Here is a 26,406-nt window from a genome sequence, read left to right as displayed (position 1 = left end):
GTGGCTCTCTCAGTCAAGCAAGCAATTTTAATTGCAGGAAAGAGGTCCTTAAACTTTGATTTTAGGCACACATTGTGCAGTGCTGAAATATTCCTGATGTCATCCAGAAGGAAATATAGACTATTACTATTTTGCAAGAAGGAACACAGTATTATTCTAAGGGACTGCTAATTAAACTAGAACCCCGAGGAGAAGAGCAACTGGGGACAGGGTCTGAACTCGGAGTAATACAATTAACGTCTATATGTTAAAAGCATCTCTTCCAACTTTAAGTTACTTTAATTGCTGATCTTAACCAGAAGTGAGGGGGCGGGGGGAAGAGGATATAAATCGGCAGGTGTTCAAAACACTCTAAGAAACTGAAGAAAATCCTTTTATTGATGCAGTTATTTGTGTATGCATAATTCATTACTTTCTTTAGGCTGTAATTTACAGTGTCTGAACAGCCATTACATTTCCCGTTATGTAACAAAGCTGTTTTCAGTCTTCATTATAAGGGGAAGTAATAACATTAAAATGATTTATTCCCATATAAAAGACAAAAAGGATAAAGAAAACACCAAAACTCTAATGCAATGAGCAAGATTTTGTTTTTACATACACAAACCGAGTACAACCTGCACTTGGAATACAATGAGAACGTGTTAGCTCCTTGCCTCAATCTTGCTCCTAATGCTGTATCTTTACTGTGCCCGGCAAAGCAGTAGAGGGAGACAGAGATGAGAGTAAACAGTCACCCTCTACATGGCTGCTGTTGTGACGAGGTAACTTGTCAATCACCAAGGGTCAGTCAGATCAACTGTCTACAAGGTAACTACCTATAACGTCAATTGAACTGTAAAATTAAATAAAGTATTATTCTCTTCCCACTAGCCATGGGGTTTCCATGTATGAAGATGAAGATAATTATTGTCTAGGGATGAGGCCTGTTTGACTCACCCCAGTGAAACCTCTCTTCAGCTCAGAATTGGTCTTGCTGTTCAAACTGCATGGGCAGTCCGCCGTATGTCCAAACATAGTCCTCTTGATTTAATCAAGTCTGCCCACAGAAATCAAATTGAAGACTGTAATGGTGTTGAGTCAAGTGAAAGCACCATGCCCTCTTGTATGACACAATGCTAAATTATTATATTACCACCAATTATTATTAAAGTATAAAATATATTAAAATTCTCATAAAATATATTTACAACTCTAAGAAAGGATCAAATCCAGTTTTAGTACTTTGTAGAACCAGAATGGGGAAAAAAGATTTTTGTGCCTCGGATTACTCCAATTCGAAGCTATGGATGCAACACAACGACCCATTGATTTTGCTGAGGCTTGCTGTAAAAGAATCACTCCCTGATGAAATCCAATCATTTCAGCACAACCTTGTGTTCAATATGAGAAGGTATCAAATGCCTCATATTCCCTGAGAGGGGATGTGCTCCTGAGCCCCTAAGCCAACAAAAGACTCTGTTTAGATCAAAGTCAAGGAAAGCAGATGAAGAAAAAGAAAACACACTCCTTTGTAGCCATCAGCAACAGCTCTTGACCAGTCAAGCAGCGCCACAAAAACTGCCAGCCCATAGTCAAACTAGAAGCACAAACGGACAATGAAAACACAAAAGCCTGAACTGCACGAAATGTTGGCAGGTGCCCAGTGTTATTAATTCTTGATCCTTTTATAAAGTCTGATTCCTGCACAGGCTTTTCAGGCTTCCCTCAAACTGTGTTCCTACCAACCAAAGCCTTCTTCAATGGGACAGTTATTGTAGTGAAACAAACAGGATTACAAATCTGTTGCCATCCCTATAGTACATAAAGACATTTGCCTTCAAACAAGATCAACAATTACTTTAAAGCATTTTCTGAAGAACTATTAATATGGTGTATGCAGTGTTAATAAGCGCGCACAAACTTTGGCTCAACACACCTCACCTGAATGAAAAAGGGAGTTTTTCTCATCCAGTGCTTGGCTAACGTATCAGAAACAGAAACAGTCTCCCCATCCAGCACAAATAACATCTCCAAGTTTGCCATGCAGGGCAATGAGTTAATATCTGGGAATCCAGACCTGCTGCAATGGAACTAAAGGCAATAGAAGAGGGCTCACATGTTTCTGTCTGAGCCTAGGTTCAAAACAGTGATAAAGTCATTAAGTCAGGAAAAGAAAGAAAAAAACAGCAATTTAAAAAAAATGGAAAAAAGTTTTTGGGGGATTTTAGGTGAGAAACTTGAAATGTCAATTCTGCCTTTCCTTAATAATGTCAAAAGGCAGGAAGACACAGCCAACTAGAACAAGTCATTTTCCATCTGCAAAGAGTGCAGAGGTGTTCACGGACATTCACAAACATGGAACAACCACAAAGCCCCCGGTGGCTAGTAAGAAAAACAAGCTTGTTTTGTTGAGGTGGAATCTTAAAATTAAAATAATAATAATAATGATAATAATAATAATAATAATAAAAAGACAATTCTGAACTAGAAGCACCAGAGTATTCTTCATTCAGCCTGACTCTGGCCAGGCATCTCAGTACACTTCCATCCCTAGCAAGATGGTGTCAAGGTTAACTGCATTCTGCTGTAATTTTTATGCTTACCTGCCCCCCCCCCATTTTTTTTTTTAAATAAACGGACCTGCATTGAAAGTACTTGCCTGTGCATTGCTATGAAATCAAAATCTGATAAGGATGTAGCCCTGTTCAAAGCAAAAGATTAGCTACCTAGAAAATTTAATTTTCAAAACACAAGTCCTTTTATTCAGTTTAAAAAGCATCAAAACAAAGATACACATTACTCATCTCCCAATTTCAAATTCCCACAATCCCTAGGTTTAAAAGTAGAAGGGATACTGTCATGGTTATTAGAACTTAAAATTGGCTTGCTTGGGTATTTGGGATGTTCCAGACTATCTTTTACTTTACAAGTGAGTTGTAAGGTTTTCTTCTTGTGTTTTAATTGGGTTTGTGCCCTTTTTTTATTTACTCTTTCAAAATATATAAAAAGAGGCCTGAAAACGTTTTGTTTTATAAACATTAGAAATTCAGGTTCTATCTAGCCTAGAATACTCTATGGCCATGAATACAACAGGGGATTTTAGGAAACAAACCAAAAATCAAAAACAGCCCATATCATTGATACTCCACCAGTGGAATGCTGACACTAGAAAAGACAAGAGTATAAAAATTGAGCAGTTGAGAGGGAGAAGGGATTTAGAATTAGACTGTTTACAATTCTGGTTTTTGCTAGTTTTTGTTAATATCCATTTAACTTATATAATCAAACAACAATGTGGGGAACGGAGGCTTTTGTTAAAATGATTTAGCATTTCCTGCCCCTCAATTAAATTGTGTAAGGTCACAATATACATCCTGTTAGACACCAACAAATGCTCCAGCAAAATTAAAAACAACATATTTGATAGTCCTGATATTTCCAACATTAAAAAAAATGCAAAAACCCCTTGTGTAGATATAAAAAGTTATAAAGGAAGCACACAAGGCATGAATCCAATTTTAAAAAAATACTTTTACAAGTCACCTTTAAAAGCAAGCAGGGGACCTATTTTACCGAAGAATCTAAGTGCATTTCTCTCACCCCAACTTACTGTGGAGCCCACTGTAAACAAACTTGTGCACATTCCTTATGAACAGAACACAATACGTCAGTTTGCTCCTTTTAATAGCAATTCATCTGGCAGCAAAGATCAGGCAAAAAGAAATTCCATCATTGTTTTTATCTTCCCTAGTTATAATAGGGGACAAATGCTAACAAAGATTCATTTTTAGGCATAAAACTTTTACAGTGTCCCTTTATGAATGAAGCCTTCACTCAATGCACTAGTTTGTGGAATGCAGGCAGACGTTAATTAGTCTTGTATTTGACATACTTTGGTGGTTTAATTCTTTTTTTAAATATGCATTTTAGACATACAAGGGCACATTCAAAGGGGCTTCAGCATCGGTCTAAAATTCTGCCAGGTGTCGTTTGCCAGGAAAAATGATGTAGTGACAATCGTTCATGGGGATGCCAACTTTATACTCACACAAAACCGAACACCCTTGCTCAGCTCCCCGCCCCACCCCTCCTCCGAGACCCTACCCCCACTCACTCCATCCTCCCACCCTCTGTCACTTCCTCTCCGCAACCTTCACTCACTTGCTCATTTTCAGCTGGCTGGCTGAGGGGGTTGGGGTGCGGGAAGGGGTGAGAGCTCTGGCTGGCAGCTGGGGATGAGTAGGTTTGGGGTCCAGGAGGGGGCTCTGGGATGGGGATGAGGGGTTGGGGTGCAGGAGGGGGTTTGAGCTCTGGCTATGGGTGCAGACTCTGGGATGGGGCTGGGAATGAGGGGTTGGGGTGTAGGAGAGTGCACTAGGCTGGGACTGAAGGGTTCAGAGGGGGATCAGGGCTGGGGCGTGGTGTGTGTGTGTGTGTGTGTGTGTGTGTGTGTGTGTGTGTGTGTGGGCGGGCTCTGGGGATGAGGTGTTTGGGGTGCAGGAGGGGGCACCAGGTTGAGGTGAGGGCTCTGGCTGGGGATGAGGGGTATGGGGAGCAGGGGGCTCCAGGCTGGGGCAGGGGGTTGAGGTGAGGGCTCCAGTTGCAGGTGTGGGGCTGGGGATGAGGGGTTTGGAGTGTAGGAAGGGGCTCCGAGTTGGGACCGAGGAGTTCGGAGGGGGATCAGGGCTGGGACAGGGAGTTAGGGATGAGGGCTTTGGCTGGGGGTTGAGGGCTCTGGGCTAGGGCCGGGGATGAGGGGTTCAGAGGGCAGGAAGGGAATCAGGGCTGAGGCAGGAGGTTGGGGCAGGTGGCTCAGGGTGCAAGCTCCAGGTGGCGCTTACCTCAGGCAGCTCCCGGAAGCAGCGGCATGCCCCCCTCTGGCTTCTAAGCAGAGGCACGACCAGGCGGCTCTGCACACTGCACCAACCGCAGGCACCATCCCCGCAGCTCCACTGGCTGCAATTCCCGGCCAATGGGAGCTGCAGAGCTGGCGCTTGGGGCGGGGTACGGCGCAGAGCCCCCTGGCTGCCCCTATGCACAGGAGCCAGAGGGGGGACATGCTGCTGCTTCTGGGAGCCGTGTGGAGCCAATGCAGGCAGGGAGCATGCCTTAGCCCCGCTGCACCAACAACCGGACTTTTAACAGCCCAGCCAGCGGTGCTGACAGGAACCGCCAGAGTCGCTTTTTGACCGGGCGTTCCAGTTGAAAACCAGACACCTGGCAGCCTTATTCGTTCACTAGTCCAAGTACATGGAGAATTGCACTCATTACTACAGGCCAGGTTTTGAAAATTTTGCACCTGATGCTGTTTATGTTTGTGTTTTACCTCCTGCAAGAGAACACAAACTGTTTTGACATCTTCACTCCAGTGTTGGGGACATGGCGTTAATATCAACAACAAAGTTGCCTGAACTCTGAATTTTACGGACTGAGGGGCCCATTCTAAAAATGCGTATGATCCAAACACTCTCAATATAGAAAGCCAGAATGGCGGACTGACTTTACAAAACAAACACAGCCGCATGCACAGGAGTGCAAACAGATGGAAAAATTGCCTTTGTACACTCATCTGTATTTGAAGAAGATCTGAATGTTCCCCTCTCCCCCCCGCAATTTATATTCAAATACAACTGGTTTAAATTAGGCCAGTGATGAGAGGAGAGTGAGAACACTGTCAACAGCTGCCTTATCGGAGGGTGGATAAAAACTTCCACCAACTGGGAAAGGCAATGTGCAGATATAACCCACCTGACTAGGATCCTCTACTTATAGAGTTAGATCACTTCAACACAATGCAGTAGACCTAGATGACTAGCTTTTATCCAAGCTTTCTGGGATGGAATGGGAGTAAGTCCAGTAACTCTGGCACCAGGGATAGATCACAATGTTTATTATTTTAAACTCTAGTAACATCTTAATGTAGCAATAGCCGAGAAGAAACTGCATTAAAAAAAGTCTTACACTTGGATTTCTGCCATGATCTGGGTAAGCATCCAAACAAGAGTCCAGCTTATTCCCAACTCCACACAACAAAGGAGCAGAAGATGCTGTAGTACACAGTGATCTGTTCTCAAACATTCTATTTCCACATGCTGGCATTATGTTTGTTGTGTGTAATTTATTCCTAGAATTGTCTACCTTTACTGAAAATGACATGGGACAAAATAAATCCGCTGGTCTTTTCCAAACTCCAGGGAATATTTGTTGACACCTGAAAAAATCGCCACACGCAATTCATCCCTTGCACAATTCATCCCTGCTTAGGAAATTGGATGTTGGAACTGGAGCAGCAAGAGGGTTGGCAAAGCTAGGGCAGATCTGAGGTATTTCTGCAGCATCTATCACAGGCATGTTTGAATTCAACTCACAGAGAATACCAAGGTCACTGTCAACTGCAAAAAGTCCTGTGCCTGGTTCGGTCTTAAAAAAGTCTTAAAGAAGCCAATTCAGAAGGGTTAGATTTGTTCCAATTTCCTCCTCTGTACACAAGTTTTTATAGTTTCTTTTGTGGAAGTGATTAATTCCAGGTCTGCTTTGGTTTGGGATCAACCATTCCCCTAATACCCCTTCTGGCATTCCTCTGTGAGCAGTACCTTCCCTGAAGGTATTGATGAGGATCATTGTATGTCTTGCGCTCATACAATTACTGTGCTGAGAGAAATCTGGTAGGGAGTGTGTTAAGAATAGACACCACCAACCTCAACCTTCTTTATTCTATCTGCCTGTGAAGACGAATTGCTCACAATGTGCTTTTATCCTTTAATTTTTCCACTATTTGCAACATCGCGCCAGTAGCTCCATACATTACCTTGGGATTTGCCTTCCTCTGAAGAATCAGGTATGGGTTATTGCCAAAAACTAGATATTAAAAGTGTTATGAGACACTTCCATCACTACTTATTTAGGCCTAAATGGAAAAAGGACTATAACATCTCAGGGCCAATCAGTGGCCTGTATAAAAAGAAGCTTGATCTTGCTCCTATTTCTAGAGAATAAATATCCACAACACAAATTGCCACCACAGTCTGCAACCTTGGGGAGTAGTTTCAACAGACAGTCTAAGACCGAATGGACATGAAAATTAACCGGACATCTTGTCTCAAATGTAAAAGGATCCCTCCAAGTCTTCTTTGAGGCACAATTGTTGAGCTGTGTGAGGAAGCATCTATTGTCATCATCATCCTAGTCTATGCACAGAGGATTTCAGCTTCAAGTGCCATCAATTTATTACCTTTTATGGGCACTGTGATGCTGGTAAACCAGGTGCCAGCTCTTACCTAGTGGAGCACTGACAAATTCATAGCTGGAAACCAGACCAGCTCACCTATATGTTAATATTGTTCAAGATAGGTGTTAGACTTGTAAGAATGCATTTAGATTCTATACAATGCTTGTAAATCGCTGCATGCATTAATCTTACTTGTAATGTCTGTATTCTATGCTACAAGATAAAATATAAGTTTGTTGACCTGGGTTAAGCCCTAAAAAGACATTCAATGCTGACAGATTACTATATCTGACACTTTTTGAATCGCAGACAAACTCATTCATGTATATAGGATTGCTTGCTTTAATCTGTAAAATACCTCTCATTTCTTTCTCCTACTTAATAAACCTTTAGTTAAATTTATTACAAGACTGGCTACCAGTGTTGTCTTTGATGTGAAATCTAAGGTACAAATTGATCTGGGGCAAGTGACTGGTCTTTTGGGTCTGGAAGTAGCCTGAATATTTTTGGTGTAAGTGACCATTTATCACTAAGTCCAGCTTGCCTGGATATCAAGATTTACCATGGAGTCCAGACAGTCTGACTGTTTCAGTGATCTAGGAGTTCACATTTGTTACTGGGTTGGTGAAATCTAACAGAACATACCACTAGTTTGGGGTATCTTCCCTGAGGTTGGCACTCTTGGCTGTGAGCTACTCCAGACAGCCTGACAGGCAGTAACTTTACTTTTAAGATGAATAGACTAAAGAGAATTAAAAAGCTGTAATCACGCACTAATTACATTGGGGCTTCATCATTAAACATGAAGCACTATTTGTTGTCGTTAGCTTCTTATAGATCAAGGGCATACCTGAGACATAGGTTTAATTGTTTAAATATTTCTTTGAGTAGTTATAAATGTTTAAGAGCAACCATTTTATGAAGTAGACCTCATTCACTCCTCTTATGTTTTCACGAGCTAAACTTTACTGCCACATTCAGATTAATTGCTTGTCAAAGCCCCTTGATCATATTAAATATGGAAAAACAACAAAAGAAATGCAAAACAAAAACTGTAAATTGGTTCTAACAAGACTGTTGTGGAACAATAAATCAAAGGGGATGTTTCAGACTTTTGAAACTGCAGAATTGATAGGTTCTAAGAGTATTTAGATATTCATCCTGCATGCAGTTTGCAAAACGGTAACAAAAATTAAAGTCCCCTGTTGCCTGACTGCTTTTAACAAGGGCTGTAAAAAGTTTTTTGCCTCTAGATAACAGCGAGGTTATTCAAGTTTGGTAAATCAATCAATATTTCAGTACCCACCAGCTGCCAGATTAGTGTTCATTTCAACTCCCAATGTATGTAAGTGTGAGAGAAAGAGGTAGGCTTGCATCATGTAGAATTTCCAGAGGCTACTGTACAGCTCTGGCTTCTTTTCTTTTTTGTTTGTTTGTTTGTTGGTGCCAGTTTGGTGGTATTTGCTTTTATGCGTCTTCAGAAGGAATCTCCAATGGAGGGGCTGATGGAACTAGACCCAGGTTACTGTACTCAAGATTTTAACTTATTTTAAATGAGAAATAATGGAAATTAAGCACACATCCTTCAGAGACGGACCAGGCTTGTATTCTAACTAAATCAACCCGGGGGGGGAGGGAGAGGGACACAACAAATGAGAAGTCAGTATATGTCATCGCTAGAAATGACACACTTTCAAGGTTTAGAAAGCCAATGTGTGATTTCAACTGAAAAGAAATCCCTTGCTCCCAAGCATGATTCTTCTCACAAGAACCAGTTTCTGCAAGCCCGATGTGGGTGACAGGAGTTCCAGAATGCTTAGCAAAACGTGGGCTGTGAGAGAAAGCAGAACATCTCCCAGGAAAGTGGTTAGAGCAGAAGCAATTTGTGACTAGCCTCTCTAGTCGTGTAAAGGGTGATACATATGTTGTCTTCTTCCCTTCATGTGGTCTGACAGTACTAAATAATGGTCCAATTTACATGCACTTCCTATGAAGTGCTGAGCACCCTTATCTCCCAGGTGGGTTCAACTGGGAGCAGAACGTGCTGCATATCTCACCGGAGTGTACTTATTTAAAGAGGTATTCCTTCAGCAACAGGGAATGACAGGCCCTAAGTCTCTTAGAACTGTAACCAGACAGTTGTTAATTTTAACATTCCTATTTGGGAGACAGATACATTCGGGCCCTGTCAAAATTCTCACAAAATGTACCAGTCCATTTCTCCCCTGGCACTGGATGGGGGAGACAACACAATATAGTCACAAACTGTCTCTTTACAAATAAAAATGCAACATAGCCATTTTATAAGAGCCAGCACTTTTTCTTTCTAAATATAATCTAAAACTAAGCTGCCCTGCAATTTGGGGAAAGGATCCTTGCACACACAGCATATATCATTTTTCACATAGTGTTTGGTAACTTATGTATTGCAAGGTCTCTATCTGGTTTGTGGTAAGCAAGCTGGTCTTCCCTAGGAAAGCCCACTGCCTCATGGGAGTCAACTTTTCTCCAAAGGAGCCCACTCAATCTCCCTGTCCCTCGGGATTCCAGGGAAGGACTATAAGAACGTTGACTGGGGGAGACAGAATTCCTTTGGGAAAGTCCATCTCCACACCCAGAATCAGAACTGAGTTGGAAACCCAAGCTAAAGTTCTACACTCATTCCTTTTTTTTTTTTTTTTGGCACATATGTTAGGTCATTTTGATTTCTTGTGATTATAAAAGGTTAGCTGTTCATGGAAAGGCCACACTGACTGCAACTGTGGCTGTTTTTGCTGCTCGTCACTCCAGAAGCTTATGCAGACTATTTGAGGTTAACATTTTAAGCTTAAAATAAATCACTAAAATAGCTGCAGAGAGGATCGCAAATATTCGGCCGCAGGATTTTACCTTCCTTTGTGAGGTCTCCCCCTCTCAGGCACCCCTGCAGATGTTCTTCGGTTCACTGTGGAGTAATCTGGGTCCAGTTCATACCCTTCATCATCTACCCCGAGGCTCCGGTTATCGTCCTCCAACCCATAAGGCTCTGGCTGGAAACGTTCTGGTTGGGAGCGATTCAAGTCAACGTTGCTGCCTGTTGGCACTTGGGGCTGGGCCATGGGACCATAGTTATCCCTCCTGCTTGGCAAGGTGAAACTACCATCCTCTGGCCGGTAACTGTTTCCTGGCATGTAGGCATAGCGAGGACGGTAGTTGATGCCACGGGACAAGCTGCCATAATTGTCAGCTAGGTCTCCATAGCCATCGTGGCTGATAAAAGGGCGATACTGGCTGTCGTGGGCGTCGGGATAAGAATCGTAGCTATTGTAAGATCTGGTCAACGTGGATGAAGCTTGTGGTGTGATGTAACGCTCACCATTCTTCATGTATCTTCTGTCTATTGAATCTGTGTAGCTGCCCATGGGAGAGGAGCTATCCATTACCGGCAGACCATCGGGCCCCAGGGGGACCTGGCGAACTGTTCTAGTGGTGACTGTTTTGACCATTTTTGTGACCTGTGAAGCAGAAACCAATACAGATGTTAATGTTTTACTTCTGTCTGGCTTTAAGTTTTAGGATGAGTTCAAGGGAAATTTCTAGTGAGGAGATCTAAAACTAGACTAGAAAAGACTCTGGAAAACATACTGCAAGTGAAATCCTGGCAGGCACTAGGTTATCTAACGGACTAATAAGATTCCATACCAGCCTTAGGATGCTGTTTTAGCAATTAGAAAATTGATCTTATATGAAGCTAGAGAGTCGAAGGGGACAGAATTTAAGGTTGTTAATATTCTAGTTATAAGTAATACAACTTTTTCTCCCTTAAGCTCCACTCCTCTACCTCTCATACCAAACCCCTACAAAAAACCATTGACTGCTCTCAGTTACACTGATGGCAATCTAAAATAACTCCATGTAAGACTTTCATTATTGCAGCCATCCCAAACCGTACCTATCTAGATGACCTTTTGCCGAGTTTCAGACATGTCTATTGAAGTTATGTTTATGCACAATACTACTTTTTCTCCTTATAAATCCTGTTTATTCCAACCCCAAGTGGATTTAAACTGTTTGGGTACTTCACACTGATCATCCAAAGACATGAAAAAAATAAATAAAAGGAGACCAAAAGAGTCAAAGGTGTAAACATGACCCAGTCACAGTCCAACATTAAACAGTGTTAAACAAGGTTCAGGGTTTGGCATACACTAGAAACCTTCATTAAAGGTACAGAAAACACTTTACATTTCAAATGCCTTAAATATTAAATAAAGCTTTCATTTTAACAACATCCCTTCTTCTGTTTAGCTGGAGAGAGTATTTAGAACAGGGGTGGGCAAACCTTTTGGCCTGAGGGCCACATCTGGGAATACAAACTGTATGGCAGGCCATGAATGCTCACAAAATTGGGGTTGGAGTGCGGGAGGGGGTGAGGGCTCTGGCTGGCGGTGCGGGCTCTGAGGTGGGGCGGGGGATGAGGAGTTTGGGGTATAGGAAGGTGCTCTGGGATGGAACCGAGGGATTAGGAAGGCAGGAGGGGTAGGCGTGTGGGGAGGGGTGCAGGTTCCGGATGGGGGTGCGGGTTCTGAGGTGGGGCTGGGGATGAGAGGTGTGGGATGCGGGAGGGGATGGCATGGTGCGGCCCCCTAACTCAGCGCCCCAGCTGCAGCGCCAGAGTAGGGCTGAGTTGCATGGAGGGGCCCCCGACCCAGCGCCCCAGCTGGAGCGCCAGAGTGGGGCTGAGCTGCATGGTGAGGCCCCCGACCCAGTGCCCCAGCTGGAGCGCCAGAGCGGGGCAAGTCCCAGACCCCGGTCCCCAGCGGGAGTTCGCGGGCTGGCTTAAAATAGTTCGCGGGCCAGATCCGGCCCGCAGGCCATAGTTTGCCCCCCCCCGATTTAGAAGGAAAATACAGTTTGTCAGACAGTCTCTTCGATGGTATCAAAGATGATAATAACTGTCCTTTTGGGGAAAAAGAGAAAAAGTTAATTGAGATAGTCTAAAGCTGTCATTGCTGCTTTTATTGAAGTCCAATCTTATTTCCTAGAAGACAAAACAAGACCAACACACATAAAGGGGTCAGGAATAGAACAGCAAAGATAGAAAACACAGTTTCTGTCTCTGGTGTTGACTAATTTACAACCTCATTGCTGAAAACAGCAGGCACGTCATATGGTCTTGTCTTAGCTATTCTGAGACCTGACAAACTTATACCAGCTTTCCAGCTGTTTAGGGCATTGCATCAGCTGCCTCTTTCTGGTCACAGGCTTACAGCTGCATTGCAAAATATAGTCTTGTCGGCTAAACCAGACTTTCATTAGATGGACAAAAGAGAGGGATAGGAAAGAGAAGAAATATAGTGGGGATAGGAGGGTGGGGATCAGAATAAAATCTCACATTCCAAATGGTGTTTGGGTTTCAGCGGGAGCCCATGGACGTGGCAGTGTTACCTGGGACTCTCTCTCTGGCCCAGTCTGCTCAGGACATTTTTCAGCATCAGAACGAAGAAGGGCCCGATTCCCAGGAGTCAGTGAGCATGGCAGCTATGATGGTGAAGCTTGTTCCAATAGCCAATTTGTCTCCCAAGGTCTTTCTTTCTAAGAACCCCAAAAGTGAGCTTTGGGCAGAGTAGTCCATCTTCCCTTATTTTGTTCCCCAATAGGCCTAATTTCTGACACACCAGTTTTGGTTCATTGATTCCAGGCCCACACTTCCCTTGCTCATGGTCTTATCATAAACCCTGAATTATATCAGTTGGTCTTTCCGTTTGGACTAATTCAGTCTCTCACTTTCGCACCTTTTCTCATCAAACATTTCTTATAGGTTATTGTGACATCTTACGAACTTTTACTCACTTTTTACAGCGGAGCTTACCACGAAGATGAACTGTGGTCCAATTATCACAATGGACCAGTAAAAGCTGCTTCAGAGGAGATGCAAGAAACCCTGCCATAGAAGTGCGGGCATAATCTGTCCCTATGGAAAGTTTCCTCCTAACCCCCAACAAATGTTGGCTTAAGCTCTGAAGCATGAAGATTTCTCTCTTCCAGAACACGGGTAACCCACAATAAGAAAAGGAGAAAGTGAAAGATTCCTGTTAGACCTGCAGTAGCAACTGGCTAATATACACTATTCTGAAAGCTATGCTAGCATCAAGGAAGGTATTGTTGCTCATATAAGGAGGTTAGAGAGTCATGTTAATTTGTGTCATCAGAAACACTGGGGTGAGAGGAAGAATTAATACACTAGCTTGTATTACCCATTGGAAAAGAACAAAAATAAATGAGAGAGAGTTTTTAAACCAAGTATTAGAAACTATGGAGAGAGTTAAAGGGGTAAGTGTAAGTACGTTGCACTTTTCTTACTCTAAACTGCACAGTGCTGTGTGTACATGGAGTAAAATGGCAGATATTAAATCTGTTTCTGGTATGTTCAGTGGCTCAGAAGCCCAAATTGAGAGATTTTGATCTACAGCCTTTGATTAAAAAATATCGATCACTGACCAGATTAGCCAAGCCACTGTTAAAACAATACTAGAGCACATCTTTTGACGCAGTGCCAGACATATCCTCCAGCCAGATGTTTTGACACGGAAAGTGTGAACAGGAAAATTTCACCCAAACAGCATTTTTCCCATAGAAATCTGCAATCAAATGATACTTCAGCCTAATGAAATAATGAAGTCCTGTAAGTCTGTAAAACGGCAAGAATGGCTCCCCACCAACAGCATAATTAAACAGCATCACGAGCTGAATGATGCATAGTCAGATATCAACATGATCTTTTCTGTCATTAGGACAAGAGCTGAAGGAGATTTCCTCAGCATCCTGAGGGTTTGCCTTAGTAATTAGTATCCTCCCTGCAGCTTAGTCTATTTTTGTGTTCTGGTAAGCTAAAAGAAAGAGAACCTCACCTAAAAGAGAAATAATAGCTTCACTGAATTAATAGGATCTGGCAGTTCATTTTTTGTTTCACAGTATTTGCACAACACAATCAGAAGTCTTATGTATTAACATCAGTGTCATCCAATTAAAGGAACTTCTACAGAAAAAGAGAGTATGGGTTAAAATAAGTACCACAAATAACTTAGGTGGCTGCTAGTATCTGGACATGAAAGTAGGCACTACATTTCAGTACCATCCTCTCCAACTCCAAAACACAAAACTACATTAAAGTGCTAGAAAACAATCTCTCAGGGTTGGTGCATGCAGGGACTTTTCTACAGCAGCAACACACAACACACTAGGTTACAGTTTTTGGTAGTCTTGAACTTTCAGAGCAGAATCCACGAACAAGATACAGTGAGAGAGGGTTAAAGTGGTTTTAAAAAGATTTTTGCATACTGAAAGACAGCAAAGGCAATCCTACTGGGTGCAAAAAGTAGGGTTCCCTCTTTTTAGCTCTCATAAGAACATAAATAGCAACTATATGCTCATGAAACTTTTACTCTCTGCACTATTAAACACAAAGTCAGGTAACATCCTAGAACGCGGATTTATTTTTTTAAGATTCCTGTTGCCAAGTGTGCAATTTCTGTTTGTCATGTTTAATTCATTCCTAAAATTAGCAACATCAGACACAATGTGAGACAGCCAATACACCCATGGGTGGGCCATGACTACAGCACAAAAAGTGGGAAACAGGTTTTAATCCACAGAACAGAAGATCCTTGGTACCAAAAGGGAAAAAAAAAAGTGTGTGTAGGGAGATAATGCAGAGAAAAAGAGGACACAACGAACATCCACATCTGCCAAAAAATTCCATTGTCAATTCTCTTGGAGCTTGTCTAATTTCCTCCTTTCACATTCATTCTTTTGCTGCAGAATAAAATAATTCTTATTTGGAAGATAAAAGATAATGGCATTTATGTTTCACTCACAAAGCTGCTTGCAAAGCTTTTGTAAAAAAAATCAGGATCCAAAATTATTTTATATATTTAAGGTTACAACCAAAATGTTTTAAAATCAGTTCTTCGGCAACTTGTTATACATTATTTAGTATGTGTGTTAAGGTAGCATTTAGAGGTCCCAGCCAAGATTGGTAGGTATTCTGCTGGTACCTGACACTGGTGTCCACAGGGGTATTTTGATCTTTGAAATAAGCACATGTACAATGTTACATACTCATCTGTTATTGCCATAATGCCCATAGCACCATTTAGAATAGCTATATGAAATAATTATAATGTATCTGCTAGTCATGCAAACCATCCTAAAACCCGGAAGGAAACAGCCACATGGAAGCAGATTAAACATAATGGTGCTAGCACAATTTCAACCATAGTGTTTGCCAAAAGACACGTGATCCCCTACCAACATCTGAAAGAATTGGGACAGCCAGAAAGACTCTGTAATGATCAACCAAAAGGAACATTCCATTTGTGCATTACGGTAAATCTTTATCTTAGGATAACCAGTGGTAAAATAATGAAAAAAAATCAAGGTGGTTCTCCCTGTACAGGATCTATTTCCAGAGAAGAGATAACAGGAGTTTCTACTAGTATCTCTGTCACAGGGAGGAAGTGCATCTAGTGATGGTTTTAACACACTTTCTCACCCACAGCACAATGAAAGGAAGCTTTTAGAAACAACTAGTCAGCACACAAAGCAAGTTCCATTTATTAGGCTTCTAATCAAGCAAAAACCCCAAGAACAAAAACCCCTCACTGAAAGAAATTTAACTCAATTGAATGTTTCATCCATATTCCCTTCAGGGACACAGCCAGATTTGACAGGCTGATAATGTAGCAAGATCCTCTTCTTATATATTTTTGTTCCCCTGATACCAATACACTAATAATAAAGACTACAGCCATCCCAACTGAGAACTACCACATTCCGCACCTTTTATTCTAAAGGATGCCAAAGCTCCTCACAGACCACAGGCCCAATCTAGAGCAATACTTACTGGCCCAAACAGTCCCATTAAATTCAATGGGACTCCTCATCCGAACCATTGACTTTTCAGTTCGATGGGTGAACAAAATAGATTTGGTTTGTTTCAAACAAACTGAATTTTGTTTTATTTTTCTTGATACTGAGGTAGTTTTGTTTGGGTCACATGAAACATTTCAAGATTCATTTCAAAATGACATTTCTAAAATGTTAAAATGAACAATTTCAATTTTGGGGGTTTTTTTTTGGCTGAAACTATTTGCTGAATTCGACCCAAAACTGCATTTTTCAGCAAATTTACTAATAAACTGAAGAACTTCGCCCAACTCTATTTCTAAGTTTCTGCAAGATCAGGTCCTATATACATACATATACACATTACCAACCACTGCAACACAGTTCCCTCTGTGGTAGAGATTGTTTAAGAAGGCATAGCAGCATTATGTAACACTTCAGAGAAGGAAGTGAAGAATCAGTTCCCTTAATCAACTAAAAGTATATCCTCGGTCCTCTGAAAAGAAAAATAGATATTCCACACATTTGCGAGTAGCGAAAGAATGGAGAAAACAGGTGAGCGCATTGTTCATGACGAGCACAACTGCCATAGCACTGGGCTTGTTACTGGTCAGCCAACTGTTCAGCTCTTATCCTGGAAGGTCTACAATTCGTATTATGGGAATGCCTAAAGGCTCCACCCAGGAAGACACTCTCCGATACACTCAAATGTAGTTTTTGGATAGATTACCTAGTCTAGAAGTTTTTAGCCTTTTCCATACTGTGAATCCATGGTACATCAGAAAAAGACTTTGGGACAATTCTCCATAAAGAGAGGGTGGTTTCAGCTCCCTAGAGCTTGTTCGCAACCTCCAGGCTGAGAATCCCTGATCTAATCTAGGTTTGATTTAAATTAAAGCAAGGGTAGAATTTTCAAAAATGCCTAAACCCCATTTTCAAAAGGTATTTGGGTACTGCTCTGCTCAGCATTGACTTAGGAAGTCTAACGATCATTGCCAAAAAGGAGTTCCTGAATCATTTTCAAATATGAGCTTTAGGTTTCCTAAATTAGGGCATGTCTAAATTATGAGTTAGTGAGAAGCAAACTGTGATGGAAATCTACAACACTCCGGTGTGCCACATACTCAACTGTCCATGTGAACCCTGCTGTTGTGCACTTAAAGTTCCCTAGTGTGCTGTCCACATGGACAGCTAGTGCACAGCATGTTGGAGTGCTGTAGATTTACATCCGAGCTTGCCATACAATAAGCATTCATGCAAACATCCCTGTGGGCACTTCTGAAAATTGTATTTCAAATCCAGCTAGATAATATTTTTAAAAAAATGAAAACATCAATTAAATTGTTTATGTGTCAGCCTGGACACTATTTACAAGGTGACAATTTTTGATATTTAATTTGAGGCCGATGTAGTGTAGCAATATTTCCTCCAGTTCTCTTTCTGGAAATGCATTTGCCAACAGAACCATTTACACTTCAAAAACCTGCATGTTTTCCTTTCCTTCTCACTTTTCTTTCCTGCCTTGAAGTCACAGGAACAGCAAATGAGAAAAACTGGGAAAGAAAAAAAAACCTACCGCAATTATTGTAAATGACCCCAAATTAGAGGTGATTGGATAGATAAGCTCACAGTGCATATTAGCTCCTCAAAGTGTGTGAAGTGCAAACATTAATACAGAAGAAGATCCTATCAGGATTTTGTTTAAATGGCTTGCCTTTGTACAAATGAACCCCATTTAATTAAGTAGGGCCTAGAATTCTTACATTCCATGTTGTGGGGTTTAAAAAACAAACAAACAAACAAAAAAATCCCACACAACACACACCACAGCTCAGATGAATTAAATATCTTATAGAAACTGACAGGACAAGAGAGATTTTGCTGAAATTGTGTCATAAAATAGAAACAGGAAAGAAGGAAGCACTCAAGGATAAAAACACTTTGACATTTCCGAGTGCTTATTTTTGAACTATAGACTGTAAAATTATCAGGCCAAATGGGTTCAAGGCTTTACCTTTTTGTTAAATGCTGGGTAAGAACCGACCCTGCAGAGTTTCAAAAGGAAGGCTCAAAGTTTCCCCCTCTTCCACTTAAACATGACATTTTCAAAGAGGCCTAAGCGAGTGAAGTACTCAATTCCCACTGAAACTCATTCCAGCTGCAGTGCCTACCTCCTCCCCTTAAAGCCCTTTCAAAAAACTCTGCTTAAGTGTAAGGCTGCACTATGGGGCTAAGTGACACCTCAGGAATCTAGGGCTTAAATCACAAGCACTTTCAATCCCCACAATGGGAGGAGCAGCTATTCAGCACTTTGCAAGATCAGGCCCCTGGTGAGCACTGGAAAGCATGAGGCAGAGTGTGCATGTTCTCAACGGACAGCTTTTATTTTTAAACACCAAAAAACAAACAAAAAAGCCTATCTAAAAACGTAGGTACATTGCTTTATGCAAAAAGAGGATCAAAATCTCTCTTGGAAAGCATTTAGCATTCCAATGCAGATGACAATAAATATCCAGAAATAGAGAAAAGAACATTTTTTATATATATATATATATATATATATATATATGAATGAAAATAAACCCACGGAAATAATTTGGCTTACTTTATTAAGTGCTCTTCAACCACTGAAGAACAGGCTTCATTTAATCTGCCGCAGTGTTCCTATGCTAGAAACTAAATGTGGTAGCTTCCTCCCCAAGGTGACCTTCACTGTTTTAACATGCTAGATATTTGCCTTCCAGGAGAGACTGTAAAGTTGAGATGGAGTATATCAGATACATCCTTTGTGCCGTGAATGATATGCAAAGACCAAGCCAGAAAGGTACGTACACTAAACAACGAGAAATAGTTTGCAAAGCAATCACAGAAAGTACATTTCAAAATGTGGAATGAAGGGAGGTTTTCTCCATTTAAAAGATGGGTTAATAGAACTCAATAATTGCCTTCTTAACACAACTCACGGCAATAGGAAGTTTTAAAGAGAAAAAGAAGAAGAAGAAAGGGAAAGCACAGTGTCAAATTTCAGTGCCTCTGAGTTGAGGCTATTTACTTTAATTATACTTTGAAAAAGACAGTAGCATATTATGTCTCTGAAACAACAGGTATAAAAGAAAGCACAAGGGAACAGCATTGTGCAGGAGCATTCACATTTACATCAGCCACTACATTTCAATTCTAGCTCCGAAGTCTCAAATGCAAAATTAAAGTGAATAAAGCCTTCAACTACCGGAAGGGAGATTCCAAAAAGAGGATGGAGCTAGGTTGCTCTCAGTGGTGGTAGATGACAGAACAAGGAACAATGGTCTCAAGTTGCAGTGGGGGAGGTCTAGGTTGGATATTAGGAAACACTATTTCACTAGGAGGGTGGTGAAGCACTGGAATGGGTTACCTAAGGAGGTGGTGGAATCTCCATCCTTAGAGGTTTTTAAGGCCTGGCTTGACAAAGCCCTGGCTGGGATGATTTAGTTGGGGTCGTTCCTGCTTTGAGCAGGGGGTTGGACTAGATGACCTCCTGAGGTCTCGTCCAACCCCTAATCTTCTATGAGTCTATGAAAAGGAATCCAAAAATCTAAAAGTTAAAATGCACTCTCGATCTGTGGAACCCAAAAGCATGTTCTAAACAGCACATCAAATTAAGTAATATCAGCGTGAGTTAGTCATGCCAGTCACAGAAACACAGCTGAAGCAGTCTTTGAAGAGGTATCCCATGGTAGGAAGTGGGACCCTGGAAAGCTCCTCGAATGCATTTGGCTGGTGGAGGAGCAGATCATTGGGTTCTCTGGTCTTTAAGACACTGCATTCAGCATAATAGTCAACCTAGCACTACTGCTCCCTTGAAGGAAAGTCCAGTTGGGGGAAGTGGCTGGCCTGGCACTTCCCAGAAGAATGTTCCCTGCTGTGAGGGTGAAAGGAAGCCTTGCCCCAGGTATGAGGGCTCAGCCTAAGGCAAAGAACAAAGGGTTGTAGTTTGGAAAAAACACAACAACAACAACAAGTTAACTACCGCAAGCTCACTGGCAATCAATTAACTCCAGGTAAAAAGCCTAGTGTAGACATACTCCGAAGCTCCTGTCTGATGGAGGAAGGCATCAGAGCCTCCAGTTGGAGACCTACTGATGGGGGGGGGGCGGAAATGGACCAGAACTGAGCTAGAGACTGATGGTTTGCCTGGAAATCTGGAGGGAAATTGATTGGAACATGGGAGGAAAGTAGGTATGTAATGCATGAGGTGGTAAGTGGAACACGATCTGTACCAGTGCATGGTAGGAGTAAAGTCTCAGATGAGGGAAGGGTTAAATTGGGCTAGAGCCCATTTTGCATAGCATTTGGGGGGAGTTGCAAGGAAAGATGAGCTGCTGGCTGACAGACAGAGGTGTAGGGAGTGGGATGTACAGCGTGTATATATAGACATAAAACAGGAACCATGTCAATTTTTAATACCACTTTTATTAAAGTAATGCATTAAACATTACATAAAATAGATTTAACATTTATGTGTCTGAAGACAGTCCTAATTCTAGTGTATGAAATACTGTTCTTTTAAAAGGGGTGCAAAAAAGTGAGTGCACACTTGAAATAGGGCTAGAGTCACTATTTTAAGCCACTGGGGTGACAGCAACTCCTTAGGAATCTTGCTAGTGGTAGTTTTCTAGGGGGATGTACTAAATTAGCATATCCATATGCTGTCATATCCTCTCCCCATCCAACACCGCCCTCACTTGGGGAGTTGCATTGGCCATCTGGGAGTTCCCAAACACAGGGGAACGGTAACGATTCCTTGCACTGCTGTAATCATTCCCTCCCTTTTCTGCTGCTAGGAGTCCTGGGCCAAGATGTGTAAAAGCCAGCTCTGGGTGAATCTATGTCAGCTTTTCATTATTATTTTATTACTGTAGTACTCAGCATACGCGCAATGTGCTCAGCCATTTGAGGGGGTCATCATCAGCCAGGAGGAGAACCGGCAGCCTGCCATCAAAACAAGTTGGCACTCATCAAGGATATGTGACATAATCAGAATTGACTGCAGCTGCACCGTGGGTCATTAGAAAACCCCCATTTAAAGAGACTGACCACACAGTTGCCCTGTCCTGTTCGAAACCAGTTCAGAGATGACCACAGGTGCCTGGGCAGATCAAACCCCAAGTGGACAGATGGTTGGGCCTGTGACAAGAGAGCGATTAACGGTCATCGCTGACCACTTGTTGCGCCAAACAGATTTCACTGTCACAAATGACCATAAAGGGCATCTCAAAGACAGGTGAGCTGGCGGGTGGTACTACCATAGTGCCCATTGCTATAGTATCTAAGCCCTTCACAGTCTTTAATGTATTTATCCTCACCGTATGAGATAAGGAAGTCCCATTATTTCCAACTGAGGAACAGAGAGACAGACTGACTTATCACAAGTCACACAGGAGGCCTGCGGTAGAGCAGGGAATTGAACCTGGGTCTCCGGAATCCCAAACTAGTACCTAAACCTCTGGGATGAAGGACAGTCTTATGGTACAAGACTGGGAGGGAGTCAGGAGATCTGGAATCTGCCACACACTTCCTGTGTGACTGTGCCTCCACCTCCTCATCTATGCAATGGGGACAGTACTTCCATACCTCACAGGGGTAACCATGAAACAAATTTCTTTGAGAGATGCTCAGATACTGCAATGGACGGGAGCTATAAAAACACCCAACTAGAATAATGCCAATCAACTTCCAGAGCAAAGCACTAGCAAATGAACTGCAACTCTGTCTCCATTTTTGCATTTGCTACCAAGCCAATATATAAGCTGAAGACCAGTTGGATTTCTAAGTGGCTGTTAAAATCTAAACCATATTAAAATATAGAATTAAAAAGTATACACTTTCAAAGATAGCGGTGATCCCCTTTAAAACCACATTGCCTTTTCTCACCAAATTACAAGTGGTTTGGCCAACCTGCATTTTGGACATTTCAACATCACTTCTTGAATCAAAACTGGACTTTAACAGAACTATTCCTTTAGTAAAATGGCTCTTCTATGTTCCAAAATTCCCCTGGGTTTAGTACATAGACTGAAGCACATTTAACAGTGACATAAATGAAAAGACCATGCAGAGGCAGATTAGAGTTTTGTGGGGCCCTGGGCCAGAGCAAGTGGAGGTCCCTCCCCACCCCTTCCACCTGCAGTCCCCCCACTCCTCGTGCACTCCTGCCGGGGGGATGGGGGTGGTAAGGGTCAGAGTGTGGGGGCTTGACCCGCTCCAGCCACCCAGCACTCCTGAGGGGTGGAGCAGGGTTGGGGCACAGGGGTTTCCCCTGCCTGCCTGGTACTCCTGCTGGGGGGCAGTGGGGTCAGAGTGCAGGGGCTTGCCCCACACCACCTGCCTGGAGCTCCTGTGGAGGGGCAGGGGGGTGAAGGGATCAGAGCGCAGGAGCGCTGGGTTGGCAGGTGGAGCGGGATAAGCTCCCGCGCCCCGACCCTGCTCCCCGGCAGAAGTGCTGTGTGGGCGGAGAGGGTCAGAGCACGGGGGTGCCCATTTTTCCAGGTCCCCCCAATTGGCCGGGGCCCCTGTGCACAGGCCCTGTTGGCCCAGTGACTAATCCGCCACTGGACTATGTTCCCAACTCGTAAACCATGTCAATTTTCTACTAAATTTTATAAATGCTTGGGATGTACCTGAAATAGGTTTATTCTTTGATATCAACATCTTAATTTAAACATCTTTTTCTGTGTAGGATTATCTTCAGTGCATGGGAAAAACGGTGTGGGAGAGTGTGAGTGAGAGAGAACAGGTACAGTATTTGTTTAAGGTATGTGGGGAAGATGGTGAAATAGCAGGTATACCATGTAAGATAAGATTACACTCTTCATGCTAGGAGAACGAACATGTTGCTTATCAGCAGTATGACTATTTTGGACAAACTATATCATCCATGTGGTACCCTTATCTAACAGCCATTGTATGGAAAGGAGGCCTCTGCTATTTTTACAAACTCCATTACCCTTTAGGTCACATCAACCATTGTATCCCTTTGCAAGGCTTAGGTTAGAGAGTCTCAAAGATATGCATTATAATTAGTTTATTTAAAAAGTTGCTCCATTTCATCAGCATCTAAATTTATTACTTCCTCCCTGTATACTTTTTTGCTAGAAAAAGGTATAAATATACTTAGTCCATATAATTTAAAGATGTAACACACGGTTTTTAAAATCTTAAAATACTGAACTATAAATCCCACAAATAAAATGGGAGGAGGCTGAGGTGGTTTTTAAATCCTATATATGAACTTACTCGGAAAGGCCAGGTTTTTGGGACTATCTAAAGATGCATTTAGAACAGCCAAAAGTACATACACACAAAGATCCTCAAATAGTGTATACGTGTGCAGCTCTGTTGACTTTAGTGGAATTGTGCCCCTTTAGCTTGAGAACTGACACTCTGAATGAATATCTTAAGGGATTGCAATTCTGGAACGCCAGTAAACACAAACTCACAAACACCAACATGGTGACTTCTGTACAACGTTTTTTGGCTGACTATTTATGTCCAATCTAAGGGGGAAACAGCTGGACAATCTCATTTTAACGAATGCTGTTTAATAGTTTTAAAAATAGAAACATCTTTGACCCTTCACTGGACCAAACCCTAGTAAAGATGTCAGCGTAACTGCTGAGGTCCAGAACTGTAGGTACAATGCTATTCTAAGAGCTCTGCAAAGCTTGCCAGGGAGCTCCAAACATACAATACTTGTCTCATGGAAAATAGAAACTAACCTAATACAAGACAAAGTGAGGGGAGTAAACAAGAGCAGAGTGAGTGAAGGAAAGGAAGGCCAGTAGTAACATCTATATTCATAATGAATCTGATAGTCTACCTACGTGGTATTGACAGAAACTATACTGAATCACTCATATGTAAGGCCCCGTGTTTGTCACAGAGGTCATGGAAGTCACAGATTCCATGACTTTTCACGACCTCCGCTCCATGACTTCTGCAGCAGCCCGATGCAGCTGGCCCGGGAACCACCTGAGCAGCTTGGGCAGCCCCTGGACCAGTCGCAGTGGCTGCTGCTGGGGCAGTCTTGGGTCCCCCCGCCCCCGAGCAGCAGGAGTTTGGGTGGGGGGGGGGCTGAGGGCTAGGGGATGGGGTGTGGGGCAGTGCTTACCTGAGGGGAGGGGGGGCTCCCCAGAAGGGCGACAGGAACTCCTGTCCCTCAGCTCCTAGTGCCACATGCTGCCACTGCCCCCACAGCTCCCACTGGCCATGGTTCCCAACCATTGGCAGCTGCAGAAACAGGACTTTGGGTGGAGCAGGCAGCACATGGAGCTAAGGTCGCTGCTTCCCAGGAGCTGGGTAGGGCCTGCCCCAGCCACCCCCGAGCCACGCCCCCTCTCCATCACTCACTGTGCCTCTGGGCCATGCCCCGCACCCAGCATCTACAGCGCCCCCACGGCCAACCCCCCAAACCACCCCCGTAAGTTTTAGTTAGGATATATAGTAAAAGTCATGGACAGGTCATGGGCTGTGAATTTTTGTTTACTGCTCATGACCTGCCCATGACTTTTACTAAAAATACCCGTGACTTAAAACATAGCCTTACTCATGTGCAATTGTGGTGATATTTAAAACAAAATCTGTGGAAACTGGAAAACTATTTTCTGAGGAACAAAGCAATAAGCAGATTCACACTGTTACTAAGGATTGTAAATAGTTTGAGACACACACAGAGGCATGATTATCGTACTGCTCTATTCTACATGCCACTAATTTTTTTTAAATTCCTGTGTGAGGCTAAAATTTTACCATTTCTCCCCAATGGACCTCTTATGAAAAAGGAGAGCAAACCTTACCTTTGAAATAACCCTTCTAATGCCCCCAAATCATACTCAGCATGGTCCAGAAATTCCTACCTTAGTCTCAGTTCTCCTTGTGGTTCCATCTTCTGAAGTCACAATAGACACATGGGAAGTAGGAGTACCCGGGTCTTCCTCAACAGTAACCGTCTCCTCTACCATCTCCTGAGGCTCTTGCATCATTGTTATTGAGGTCTGGTTGCTGGGGCTTTGCTCCTAAGAAATAAAAATGGAACATGTTTGTCATTTATACTGTCACTACGTAGAAGGGTGGGTTTGTTTTTAAACAATGTACAAGATGTCAGATGCCTGGAAATATAGATTCAGAAGGGAGGGCTTTACTGACCCAAGAATAACTAGCGGAGGGTAGGCTGGCCTGAATAACCTTAGTAAGTGGAGATCATTTGAAGTGAACATCAAAGACTCAGCATTTATTGCCCATTTACAGGAGACTATTTCTTCATATAGACACTTGATTTGCACTTTCCCTGCTATGCCCAATCTAGGATGAGTGGAGTATCTGTGCATAAAAAACACCAAAACACCACCATGTTCCACAGTAAACAGGACCATTTCTTTCAGAGCATTTAATCTTATTTAGTATTAAAAACTTATTTCCAACTGATAAAATACACTCTTCAGACCTCAGTAGCAGTGTATAACAAGGTTATAAATAATTTATCAAGGCCTTCTAGTTCCTCAGTATGCCAACACATATCTTACTTGGTCAAAAGTGATGATAATTAAGGAAATATGGTTAGCCAAAGAATCGCACAACTGAACTGGTGGTAGCAGTAGTGGGAATTTTTCCCTGCTGAATATCCTACAGTATAGATAAGGCCTAACTGGTTACAATCTCAGTTAAAAGTTGTAGTATATACACAAGATTGACAACTAGGGTTGTCAGGCATCTGGTTTTTGACCGGAATACCCAGTCGAAAAGGGACCCTAGCCGCTCCGGTCAGCACCACTGATAAGGCAATTCAATGCCTGGTCAGTGGTGCAGCAGCCAACGGGGAGCGGCGGGGGAGGGGGGGCACCCTCTCCCGCACCCCAACCCCTTACCCCAGCCTTGAGCCCCCTCCTGCACCCATACTCCCTCCCACAGCCCGCACCCGCTCCCAACATCCCAACCCCTTGCCCCTGCCCAGAGCCCCCTCCCACATTCCAAACCCCTCATTCCCAGCCCCACCCCCCCCAGCCAGAGCCCTCATCCCCTTCAGCACTCCAATCCCTTGCCCCAGCCCAGTGAAAAGGAGTGAGTGAGTGAGGGTGGGGGAGAGCGAGCAACAGAGGGAGGGGAGATGGAGTGAGTGGGGGTGGGGCCTCAGAGAAGGGGCAGGGCAAGGGTGTTCAGTTTTCTGCAAATCAAAGTTGGCAACCTTATATAGTCCACTGTTGAACAGAATGAAAATTCTCTACAAAGGAAGGTTCTCTTGAGGAAAGCTATCTGAAGATGATTCTTCTGCCTCCCAA

The 26,406-nt window shown here is 42.8% G+C and overlaps 1 protein-coding gene across 7 annotated transcripts in view; it reads right to left on the bottom strand.

Annotated features, from left to right (window-relative positions):
• The window catches only part of ARVCF (ARVCF delta catenin family member), a 428,382-nt gene that overhangs the window by 102,498 nt on the left and 299,478 nt on the right, over window positions 1–26,406 (bottom strand). For all 7 annotated transcript variants that reach the window (XM_034791689.1, XM_034791684.1, XM_034791683.1 and 4 more), the window contains 2 exons: window positions 24,988–25,146; window positions 10,100–10,704 (listed from right to left, as the gene is read on the bottom strand). In XM_034791689.1, the coding sequence (XP_034647580.1) occupies window positions 10,100–10,704; window positions 24,988–25,113 (731 nt within the window). In that variant the 5' untranslated portion in view covers window positions 25,114–25,146. The remainder of the gene's footprint in view (window positions 1–10,099; window positions 10,705–24,987; window positions 25,147–26,406) is intronic.

This window comes from Trachemys scripta, chromosome 15 (genome assembly GCF_013100865.1).
Source record: "Trachemys scripta elegans isolate TJP31775 chromosome 15, CAS_Tse_1.0, whole genome shotgun sequence".
Lineage (NCBI taxonomy): Eukaryota > Metazoa > Chordata > Testudines > Emydidae > Trachemys > Trachemys scripta.
Note: the sequence above shows the minus strand (reverse complement) of the source record. Positions and strands in the feature narration are given on the sequence as shown.